This window comes from Trichomycterus rosablanca, chromosome 26 (assembly GCF_030014385.1).
Source record: "Trichomycterus rosablanca isolate fTriRos1 chromosome 26, fTriRos1.hap1, whole genome shotgun sequence".
In the NCBI taxonomy this organism is placed as follows: domain Eukaryota; kingdom Metazoa; phylum Chordata; class Actinopteri; order Siluriformes; family Trichomycteridae; genus Trichomycterus; species Trichomycterus rosablanca.
In genome coordinates this window covers 14,246,239-14,258,279 of record NC_086013.1, presented here as the reverse complement: position 1 = coordinate 14,258,279, position 12,041 = coordinate 14,246,239, and the positions used below count along the sequence as shown (strand labels likewise).

The window sequence follows — 12,041 nt, the reverse complement described above, 5'->3', positions numbered from 1 at the left end:
TACCCAGGTATATATTTTACTTTTTAAATGTAAAGTCTATTTAAAGTTATTTTCATGTATAGTAATGTTATATAACTATTTCAATTACTGATATGGAGTAATCACTCATTCATAATTCCTTTATGTAGTTTTATTTATTTAAATAGTTAAATAACTGAATTATTTTCTTTCAATTCTAATTAAAAATTCATTATGTCCTGTTGGTGATGGCTACATTGTAGGATGCTAATGTGACTTATTTTTTTACTACTGTTCTCAGATTGCCCAGACAGCACCAATTCAGTGCCTAGATTCTAAGTATTTTACTGTATTTAGTTAATAAAATGTGATCATATTGTACATATTGTACTAAATTATAAAATAAATAATCTGTGTAATATCACACCAGTAGCTGAGTAGAAGCTATGTCACACCAAAATAATGATAAATATTTTATGTTCTGGTCATTAATATAAATACACATTCAAGTTCATTTGTTTAAAGAATGCTTTTATTTTTTGACTTCACAAATATTTAACACATGATTTCAAATGATAATTACTCTGCTGATTCTTTGCCCTAAAATAGAGAGAAATTGGAGATTAAACACATGATAAAATGTACAAAATGTACAAAAGTATTGTGCTTTATTACATATGAAACAAATTTTTAATATTTACCTTTCCAGAATCTCGGCTCTTAGCTCTGAGCTTGTTGACCTGGGACTCAGCAATGTCAGCGCGCTCCTCAGCCTCATCCAGCTCATGCTGCACCTTCCTGAGCTTGGACAGGTGAGAATTGGCTTGTTCCTCCTGAAGGGAACACAGTTGCAGGAACATGATTACAGAATAGCACAAGACAATGATTTGAATCAAAACAATGTTTTTTTCTGAACAAACATATTGGACAAGTTTGACTTACAGCTTCTTCAGACTGTCTCTTGTAGGCCTTGACCTTCAGCTGAAGTTTATCAACCAGATCCTGCAGCCTGTTGATGTTCTTCTTGTCTTCCTCAGTCTACAAATGTAATAATTAGTGTTATGAGTTTCATTAGTGTATTAAACAGTGATGCTTTAGTTTGATGTGAGCAGATTTTATGCATACCTGGTAGCTGAGCTCCTTCACTCTCCTCTCGTACTTGCGAACACCCTTAACTGCATCAGCGCCACGTCTCTGTTCTGCTTCAACTTCAGATTCCAGTTCACGGACCTAAATGAAATCAAGTAATGGATTCAGTGCCTTTGCATCATAGCATACAATAAGACATGTGGAACTAGGTTTTAAGTAACATGACTTTAAGAAAGAGTTACCCTGCTCTCCAGTTTCTGAAGTTGTTTCTTTCCACCCTTCATGGCCAGATTTTCAGCCTCATCCAGGCGGTGCTGCAGGTCCTTGACTGTGACCTCCAGGTTTTTCTTCATCCTCTCCAGGTGAGCACTGGTGTCCTGTTCCTTCTTCAGTTCCTCAGCCATCATGGCAGCCTAATACAAAAACAAAGCATTCAAGCATTTTATTCACAGATTTTATCCAGATTGAAATTTGTTTTACAATAAGTGATCTAAACAAATCCAAAAACTCACATCAGTGATGGCTTTCTTGGCCTTCTCTTCAGCATTTCTTGCCTCCTGCACAGTGTCATCAACCTCGCTCTGGATCTGTACAAAATCTGCCTCAAGCTTCTTCTTGGTGTTCAGCAGACTTGTGTTCTGCAATAAAAGTACTGTTTATGACTCATGTCCAAAACAGCAAATTTGTTTTTGTATTGTGTTCTTTTTAACTACTGAGTTTTCAGTACCTGAGAGTGCAGCAGTCCAACACGCTCGCTAGCATCAACCAGCTCCTGTTCAGCCACTTTGCGGCCTCTTTCAGTCTGCTCAAGTGCAGCTCTAAGCTCCTCAATCTCAGCCAACATCAGAGTGTTTCTGCGCTCCACCATGGCCACCTGCTCCTTCATGTCCTCTTGTCCTCTCACAGCATCATCAAGGTGCAGCTGGGCATCCTAAAAACACATATACATGTAACAAACTAGTTTTAAAGTAGTCCTTACACATTTTCATCATATATTTCAGAGCTCTATAAATTATTCATAAAAAAGGATTTGTGCCAAAGTTACCTTGAGTTGTCCCTGTACGTTTCTCAGCTGTTTCTGGGCCTCGGCAGCTTGGCGATTGGCATGGCTCAGCTGAATCTCCATCTCATTGAGATCTCCCTCCATCTTCTTCTTGATTCTCAGGGCATCATTCCTGCTTCTGACCTCTGAGTCGAGAGTGCTCTGCATAGACTCAGTGACCCTCTGGCTGTTTCTCTTGATTTGCTCCATCTCCTCATCCTTCTCAGCAAGCTTCCTGTCAATCTCACTCTTAACCTGGTTGAGCTCAAGCTGGACGCGAAGAATCTTTGACTCTTCATGCTCCAGTGTGCCCTGTGAATTAAATTGAATAGAACTCCATTGTTTATGCTAATGGACAAAATCTGTTGTAAAATTCAGTGTGACTGTGCCCTGTAAAAGTCTTTTTTTCCTAATTTGTGCTTCCCAATTGTTTCTATTTGTGTTCTACTCTGTATACCTCAGCCTCCTCAAGAGCAGTCTGGATTTCAGCCTTTTCAGTCTCTACTGCCTTCTTGGCCTTCTCCAGTTCATGAATGCTCTTTCCAGTCTCACCAATCTGTTCAGTCAGGTCTGAGATCTCCTCTGTTAAAGACATAAATGTGTTAGTTGACAGTTTACGAGGAGCTGACAAGGTCTTTTAAAATTTGACATGACAGTTGCAATAATTTAACTGAATCAATGTTTTTTCACATACGCTGCAGATTCTTGTTCTCTCTCTTTAATGTCTCTAGTTGATCAAGAGCTTCCTCATAAGAGTTCTTCATCTTGAACAGCTCAGTGCCAAGAGAACGTGCCTCTTTTTGGGCTCCCTCCAGCTCAGCCTGACCCTCCTCAAACTTCTGCTTCCATTCTGCCAGGACCTTTGGTTTACATGCAACAACCATTATTAAATACATGTATAAAGAGGATTGGTTACCAATAAATAATTATTTAAGAAATAAATGGCTTTACCTTGTCAAAGTTCCTCTGCTTCTTGTCAAGATTGGCAGCCAAGCTATTGGCTCTTTCCACATCAATCATGAGGTCCTCAACCTCACCCTGGAGTCTCTGCTTGGTCTTCTCCAGAGAGGCACACTTGGAGTTCACAGCCTCAATTTGTTCCTCGGCATCCTGAAGACGCTGAGCCAACTTCTTCCTGTTATGCATTAAATGTCATATAAGCATTCACGATTCAGCTGTTTTTTATTTTTTTTTATTTTAGTATTTTTTCCACAGAATGTTTTTCTGTGAAACATACTTGGCTTCCTCAAGCTCCTCAGTGCGCTGGATGGCATCAGTTTCATATTTGGTTCTCCACTGAGCTACTTCGCTGTTAGCCTTGGACATAGAACGCTGCAGTTCAGCCTTAGCCTCCTGCTCCTCCTCAAACTGCTCTCTGAGGAGGTCACAGTCATGGCGAGCAGACTGTAAACCGTGGGCCAGGGCATTCTTTGCCTGTGGAAAAATTAAATTTTTTATTTTATTTTTTCTTCATGTGACACGTAATTAAACTAACTTTTGTGATGATGTTATGTAATTTCAAGACATTTTACCTTAACCTCCTCCTCTATTTGTCTCTTGAGCTCCTCAATTTGTTGGGTAAAGGCTTGTTTGCCTCTGGTCAGTTGAGAAACCAAAGACTCCTTCTCTTCCACTTGACGTGAAAACTCACCTGGTTAAATGAAATCACATTAAACCATCCGTTTAGATTTTACAGTTAAATGTATTCGATAAAAAACATAACAAAGAAAGGAACACTTGTTTGTGCTATGTTATAAAAGTTTGTTACCATTTTCAGTTTGCAGCCTGGCTCTTTGGACACTGATGTCATTAACCTGGCGCACATTTTCATCATTCTTGGACTTGAGCTCACTCAGTTGGTCCTCAAGGGTACGGCACAATTTTTCAAGATTTGTCTGTCAACAAAGAATTGTTTAGTTGTATATAGGGCATTTCAACTTATAAGTTTTATATTTTACACATTACACCTAATTTCTAACCTTGGCTTTAGCAACAGCTTCCATGTTGCTGGAGAGATCATCAATCTCCATTTTGTATTCACTCTTCTCCTTCTCAAGCTTCTGTTTGACCCGCTGCAGGTTGTCGATTTGTTCTCCGAGCTCTGCAACGCTGTCGGCCTGCTTCTTGCGCAGGGCAGCAGCAGTTGCTTCATGCTGCAGGGTGGACTCTTCAAGATCACGACGCAGCTTCTGGAACTCAGCCTCACGCTTCTTGTTCATCTCGATCTGGGCTGTGGTTGCTCCACCAGCCTCCTCAAGCCTCTCACTGATCTCCTCAAGTTCCCTGGAAAGATCAGCTCTCTGCTTCTCAACCTTGGCACGAGCAGCACGCTCAGCCTCAATCTCCTCCTCAAGCTCTTCAATACGAGCCTGAAGCTCCTTGATCTTCTTCTGATGCTGAGCACCAAGAGATTGTTCATCCTCAATCTTGCTAAGAAGCTGGCTTGTTTCAAAGTCTTTCCTGTGTAGAAAATTGTAAGTAACTTTGTTACACAATGCATGATGGTAGTTTTAACAAATCATTCTATTTTCACTCATTCAGTAAATTCAGTGTCTAGTGTTTATTATTTGAGTATAATTACTTCTTCAGCTTCTCATCAGACTGCTGCTTGTCGTTTTCCAGGTCCATGATGGACTCCTGAGCCAGTTTCAGGTCACCTTCAAGCTTTCTCTTGGCTCTCTCCAGGTCCATGCGAAGCTTCTTCTCTTGCTCCAGAGAACCTTCCAGCTGTAATTGTACAATGTTTAGAAACATGCAAATTTGCTTTGCTATTGCTCTCTGTTTACATAATTTGATCTGGTCACTCACATCATCCACTTGCTGCTCAAGCTTAGTCTTGGCTTTGGTCAGAGTGTTGACTTTGTCCTCCTCTGCCTGAAGATCATCAAGGGTCTGTTGGTGTGCCTCTTGGAGGGCTTTCTTTTCTTTTGTAAGTTTGGCAATGCTTTCATCTTGAGCTGCCATTTCCTCTGTGAGGTTCTTGACCTATGATTTAAAAAAACAAAACCTTATACTAATAAGATTCATGACAATAAGACAATGGCAAATGTTTACCAAATTGACTTGTACAAACCTTGTTCTCAGTAGCATGTTTTTCCTTTTCTACTTTAGCCAAGGTGAGCTCCAAGTCATCAATGTCCTTCTTTAGTTCAGAGCACTCATCCTCCAGTTTCCTCTTCTTGGCAGTCAACTCAGCGTTGATTTCTTCCTCATCTTCCAGTCTCTCAGTTGTTTCCTTGAGTTTAGCTTCAAGCTGGATTTTGCTCTTAATCAGACCCTCACACCTCTCTTCAGCATCTGAGAGATTTTCAGTTTCCTATTTATTGGTGAATGGCAAAATATGATTATTTCTATGCAGTTTTTAATATATAATACAAGACAATTTTTTGTAAAAAAAATAAATAAAAATACATACAGATGCCACATGAAGTTGGAGGTCATTCTTCTCCTGCAGCAGTGCAACCATCTTCTCCTCAAGCTCTTTCTTTTTGGCCTCGACCTTGGCCAGATTTTCCTTGCATTTTGCAAAGTCCTCTTTCATGGTGGACAACTCCTTTTCAGTCTCAGCACTCTTCAGCAGAGGCTTGATCTTGTAGTATACCTTCATCCAAGGCCAGTGTTTGACATTCATGAATGAACGGACGTTGTACTGGATGGTGTCAATGGCTGACCTGAAACATTTAAATGGTAAACATTGTTGGTATCTTGAAAAATCAGTAATCATTGTAATAAGTCACATGTTTTTTATTATTACTGTTTACCTCCTCTCCATCATCTTTACAAACTCTCTCCTCATGAGGAAACCACGGCAAAGAGCCTGAGTCATTGTGACCAGGGCAGCCAGTTTCTCATCTCTCATCTCTTCAAGAGTACCCAACAGACCAGCTTTGAAGAACACCTAGATTAAGGAGCAGGATATTACACAACTTAGCCCTTAGTTTGCTGTTTTGTATGATTTCATCATCACCAGCGCATGTAAGCGCAGAATATTCACCTTAGTGTGTCCAAATCTGTACTGGTCATGGTCAAGATCAATGGATCCCAGAAGCTTCTCGCAGGCTTTTTTGTTGTCAATAAACTGGCCCTCAGGGATAACACTGGCATTCAGCACCTTGTATCTGTAAAAAATGTAATGTATTATTTTATATATTTATTACTAGAACACTATTTGACCACCTAATATTTTACAGGTCTTCATTTACCTTTGTTTGAAGTCACCATAGAGGATTCTGCTGGGGAATCCCTTTCTGCAGATTCTAATACCTTCCAGCACACCGTTACATCTCAGCTGGTGGATGACCAGGTGGTTCTCCATGAGACCTGACAAACACAGTAAACACTGGGTTATACATTCAGCATAACACAGGAAGGTACTGTATGTACTTTGTCACTTCCACATTAGCTTTTTTTTTTTGTGTAAAATCTAGTCTTTAACATTACCTGGAGTCTTAGACTCATTGGGAATCAGGCAACGCACAAAGTGTGGATGAGTGCTTCTCAAGTTGGTCATCAGTTTGCCCAAGTTCTCCTATTTAGTGAACAACTTATTAGCAATCATTGTTAAAATAAAGTTTTCTTAATCTTCCATCTCAGTCTTCAATAATGACTGTTACATACCCTGAACTGAGAGGACACGGTCTGCATGGAGCCACCCTTCTTCTTACCTCCCTTCTTACCGACCTCTGTAAATAATCACATAATATATATTTTTATGAGCAAAAAACTAAGGGAATTTATGAAATATCTCTTTAAAGTTCATGAAATTACCCTCAACAACAGGTGGGTAGATGTTAGCAAGCAGTTTGACTGGAGACTTCTGGTACAGCTGCACAACAGAATCGTTCAGTGGGTCCTTGTTCTTGTCCAGCCAGCCAGAGATATTGTAGTCCACAGTACCAGCATAGTGAACCAGGGAGAAGTGGGCCTCAGCTTTGCCTTTGGCAGGTCTGGGTTTCTGGAAAGCGTTGTTCTTGCCAAGATGCTGGTCATACAGCTTGTTCTTGAAGCTGGTGTCTGTTGCCTTGGGGAACATGCACTCTTCTTCAAGGATGGAGAAGATACCCATGGGCTGTTAATACACAAAACAGCATTAAGGAGACATAGAACTCGTAAAATGCAAACATAGTACACTTGCAAAGATTTTAAAATTTTTAAAAAGCACACACCTTTTCAATAAGTTCAATGCAAGCAGCCAAGTCCATGCCGAAGTCAATGAACTCCCAAATAATGCCCTCCTTTTTGTACTCCTCTTGTTCCAGGACAAACATGTGGTGGTTGAAAAACTGTTGCAGTTTCTCGTTGGTGAAGTTGATGCACAGCTGCTCCATGCTGTTGTACTAAAAAAAGATAAATAACAATAATAAGAATTTACCAGGATTTAATTACTTTAGTAAACTTTTGGTAGGTCCAAAGAAAAACTGTATTACATACATCAAAGATTTCAAAGCCAGCAATGTCCAGCACACCAATGAAGAACTGTCTTGCTTGTTTTGTGTCCAACATCTGGTTGATACGGACGACCATCCACAAGAACATCCTTTCATAGATGGACTTGGCCAGTGCACTCACAGAGTTATACACCTGAATGTAAACAAATACTTTTAGTTTTATTTATATTTTTTAATCATAACCACATGCTATATTATACTTTATTTACCTGTGGCACGGTCTGACCCTTGGTCACATACTCATTTCCGACCTTTACTCTGGGGTAGCACAAAGCCTTCAGCATATCAGCTGAGTTCAAGCCCAGAAGGTAGGCGATTTTGTCAGCCTCTGTTAAAGGAAGCAACATTATACACATTAATTTTGTTTTCTTGATGTATGAGAACATCTTGCAGATTAGACAGTAAATAAAACTGCTGAATAAATCTCACCCTCTGTGCCATCAGGCTCAGCCTGCTCCTCACGCTGCTTCTGCTTGAACTTCATGTTACCATGATGAAGAACAGCACCTGTCAATTTGTAGATGCCCATTTTCTCCTCAGCACTGAAGCCCAGGATATCAATAGCAGTCTGTAATTTAGAGAATTAAATTAGACCAATGAATATTAAACATATGTTTACAAAAAAATTTCAAGAATTCCTTACATCTGTGGCAATCAGCTCCTCTTTATCATTAATGCTTGCCACTGTGATCTGACCCTGACTGCACATGGGGAAGTCGTAGGGGTTGGTGGTGATGAGCGTCATTTCTGTAAAACAAGGACTGAATTAAAATACAGTCCTAAAATATTTTTACATAATTTGGTTTTATTTTTTTTAGATTAGTAGATCTAGATATGCTGTACCAATCAGCTCAGGCTTCTCATTGGTCATCATCTGGTAGAAGATGTGATAGCCTCTCTCATCAGGAAGCTGGAATGATACTCTAGACTTCTCCAGCAGATCTGTGTAAATACATTTTAAGCATGTTATCTTTAAACGTTTAGAACCTAAACTGAAAAAATAATCAACATTAAAAACAGATACGTACAGGTCTCAATGTCAGCACTAGCCAGTTTGCCGGAGGTGCCGAAATGAATTCTGATAAATTTACCCTGTTTTAAACAAAACATTTTTGGCAGTGTCAGCAAACAACAAATGCTAGTTGAGATGATTGTGTAGATAACTGTATTGAACTTAACATAATTTAACTTACAAAACGGGAGGAGTTGTCATTTCTCACAGTTTTGGCATTACCATAAGCCTCAAGAAGAGGATTGGCTGCAATGATCTGGTCTTCAAGAGATCCCTGCAAATTAAATGTTATTAAGCGGTTATAATAATACTGTATATATATTTGTCTTAAAGAAAAAAAACATGGTATGTTTAAATCTTAATTTGCAAACACATTTAATTACAAGAAACAACTTACATATTGCAAGCGCGAATTAAAGGTTCAAGAAACAGCGGTAGGCTACATTTAAATGTTTGAATTATGTCAGAAGGCTTTAAACTAATTATAGAATTTTTACATTTTAATTCTAATTAAACCAAAAACCAACTGAAGACACTTTTTACCTGCATTTTGCTGGTAGATTCCTTCTTCTTGTCAGTATGCATGGCAACTGTAGCAAAGTACTGGATGACACGCTTGGTGTTCACAGTCTTTCCAGCACCGGATTCTCCACTGGTTTAGATGAGATAATAAAATGATTATTGATTCTCATCAAAACTGTAAAGCATTTTCAATTTTAAATGTTTTTACAAATACTTACGTAATCAGGACAGACTGGTTCTCCCTGTCTGTGAGATTAAAATCGAATTTTAGCTTTATAAATATTAATGTTCTGAAAATTATTTGATCTGTTTAAATGTTAGAACTTACCAGTGAGCATGGCCTGGTAGGCATTGTCAGACACGGAGAAGATGTGGGGTGGGGCCTCCATGCGCTTTTTGCCTCTGTAGGCATTAACGACTTCAGCGTCATACACTGGAAGCCACTTGTAGGGGTTCACAGTAGCGCAGAAAAGTCCAGAGTAGGTCTGATGAAAACATGAATCGGATTAAGATGACTGCAGCTGTATGGACCAAACTATAAAAAATAATCAATATTCATAATGGCTTATGTACTTGTACTCTTTCTTAACTTACGTAGATCATCCATGCTGCATAACGCTCTTTGAGATTATACAGCACAGAGGCTTCATTGAGGTGGGTCATCATGGCCATGTCCTCAAGCTTATCGAACTTGGGAGGGTTCATGGGGCTGACATCGTCCTCCTTAACAGTTTTGTTCTATAAGAGAATAAGATAAAGTATTGAGTGAGAATTACAAAGAACATATACAGTGTATCACAAAAGTGAGTACACCCCTCACATTTCTGCAGATATTTAAGTATATCTTTTCATGGGACAACACTGACAAAATGACACTTTGACACAATGAAAAGTAGTCTGTGTGCAGCTTATATAACAGTGTAAATTTATTCTTCCCTCAAAATAACTCAATATACAGCCATTAATGTCTAAACCACCGGCAACAAAAGTGAGTACACCCCTAAGAGACTACACCCCTAAATGTCCAAATTGAGCACTGCTTGTCATTTTCCCTCCAAAATGTCATGTGATTTGTTAGTCTTACTAGGTCTCAGGTGTGCATAGGGAGCAGGTGTGTTCAATTTAGTAGTACAGCTCTCACACTCTCTCATACTGGTCACTGAAAGTTCCAACATGGCACCTCATGGCAAAGAACTCTCTGAGGATCTCAAAAGACGAATTGTTGTGCTACATGAAGATGGCCAAGGCTACAAGAAGATTGCCAACACCCTGAAACTGAGCTGCAGCACAGTGGCCAAGATCATCCAGCGTTTTAAAAGAGCAGGGTCCACTCAGAACAGACTCGCGTTGGTCGTCCAAAGAAGCTGAGTGCACGTGCTCAGCGTCACATCCAACTGCTGTCTTTGAAAGATAGGCGCAGGAGTGCTGTCAGCATTGCTGCAGAGATTGAAAAGGTGGGGGGTCAGCCTGTCAGTGCTCAGACCATACGCCGCACACTACATCAAATTGGTCTGCATGGCTGTCACCCCAGAAGGAAGCCTCTTCTGAAGTCTCTACACAAGAAAGCCCGCAAACAGTTTGCTGAAGACATGTCAACAAAGGACATGGATTACTGGAACCATGTCCTATGGTCTGATGAGACCAAGATTCATTTGTTTGGTTCAGATGGTCTCAAGCATGTGTGGCGGCAATCAGGTGAGGAGTACAAAGATAAGTGTGTCATGCCTACAGTCAAGCATGGTGGTGGGAATGCCATGGTCTGGGGCTGCATGAGTGCAGCAGGTGTTGGGGAGTTACATTTCATTGAGGGACACATAAACTCCAATATGTACTGTGAAATACTGAAGCAGAGCATGATCCCCTCCCTCCGGAAACTGGGTCGCAGGGTAGTGTTCCAGCATGATAATGACCCCAAACACACCTCTAAGACAACCACTGCTTTATTGAAGAGGCTGAGGGTAAAGGTGATGGACTGGCCAAGCATGTCTCCAGACCTAAACCCAATAGAACATCTTTGGGGCATCCTCAAGCGGAAGGTGGAGGAGCGCAAAGTCTCGAATATCCGCCAGCTCCGTGATGTCGTCATGGAGGAGTGGAAAAGCATTCCAGAGGCAACCTGTGAAGCTCTGGTAAAGTCCATGCCCAGGAGAGTTAAGGCAGTTCTGGGAAATAATGGTGGCCACACAAAATATTGACACTTCAGGAACTTTCACTAACGGGTGTACTCACTTTTGTTGCCGGTGGTTTAGACATTAATGGCTGTATATTGAGTTATTTTGAGGAAAGAATAAATTTACACTGTTATATAAGCTGCACACAGACTACTTTTCATTGTGTCAAAGTATCATTTTGTCAGTGTTGTCCCATGAAAAGATATACTTAAATATCTGCAGAAATGTGAGGGGTGTACTCACTTTTGTGATACACTGTATGTTCTAAAGCTATGATTAAAGGTACATTTGAACAGTAAAGCTTACCTCCTTGCTCTCAAGCAGTTCAACGGTGACTTTGCCACCATCTCTACTCTTAATGGTAGCCTTAAGGTACAGCTCTTTGTCATCAGTAACGTAGCAAGCAGCCTTAGCATCGAAGGGCTTGCTCTGAGCCTCAATTCTTTCCTTTTCAGGCTTACGGAGGTATATGGCAGCCTTGCCATAAACGGCCATCTCCGCGTCCGAACTCATGGTGGCGGCTTACTGTGATTAAGATGAGAGAATAGCTTCAGGACAGCAAAGCAATAATTGCTTTGTTTATTTGTTTTTATTATTATTTTGTCAAAAAAGAAAGCAAGTGGGGTTTCATTTAGTATTTTGTACAAAATGCTAATTAAAATTCAGATTTATATTTCTTCATGTACTTTATTGTATCAGTCAGACAAACTGTAAGAAAAACATTTAGTTCCTTGTTTTTACTTACCTGTCTACGCTCCCACAGATAAAGAATGATCAATATTCCTGTAACAGGAAGGCAA

General features: G+C 40.0%; 1 protein-coding gene across 1 annotated transcript; it reads right to left on the bottom strand.

The window, feature by feature from the left end:
- Positions 1-516: 516 nt before the first annotated feature.
- On the bottom strand, positions 517-11,754 carry LOC134303130 (myosin heavy chain, fast skeletal muscle-like). Its single transcript, XM_062988437.1, has 38 exons — positions 11,548-11,754; positions 9,665-9,808; positions 9,399-9,555; positions 9,289-9,316; positions 9,092-9,200; positions 8,730-8,822; positions 8,565-8,628; positions 8,380-8,478; positions 8,180-8,283; positions 7,966-8,104; positions 7,746-7,864; positions 7,520-7,669; positions 7,255-7,425; positions 6,857-7,157; positions 6,707-6,771; positions 6,530-6,617; positions 6,292-6,409; positions 6,084-6,207; positions 5,851-5,987; positions 5,505-5,760; positions 5,163-5,405; positions 4,898-5,074; positions 4,671-4,816; positions 4,069-4,549; positions 3,858-3,984; positions 3,622-3,740; positions 3,327-3,523; positions 3,041-3,224; positions 2,784-2,949; positions 2,547-2,671; positions 2,093-2,401; positions 1,775-1,978; positions 1,560-1,685; positions 1,290-1,460; positions 1,084-1,188; positions 901-996; positions 660-791; positions 517-558 (listed from the first exon to the last, which is right to left on the bottom strand). The coding sequence occupies exons 1-38, from the start codon at positions 11,752-11,754 to the stop codon at positions 538-540; spliced, it is 5,802 nt and encodes a 1,933-aa protein (XP_062844507.1). The 3' UTR covers positions 517-537.
- Between the last annotated feature and the right edge of the window lie 287 nt (positions 11,755-12,041).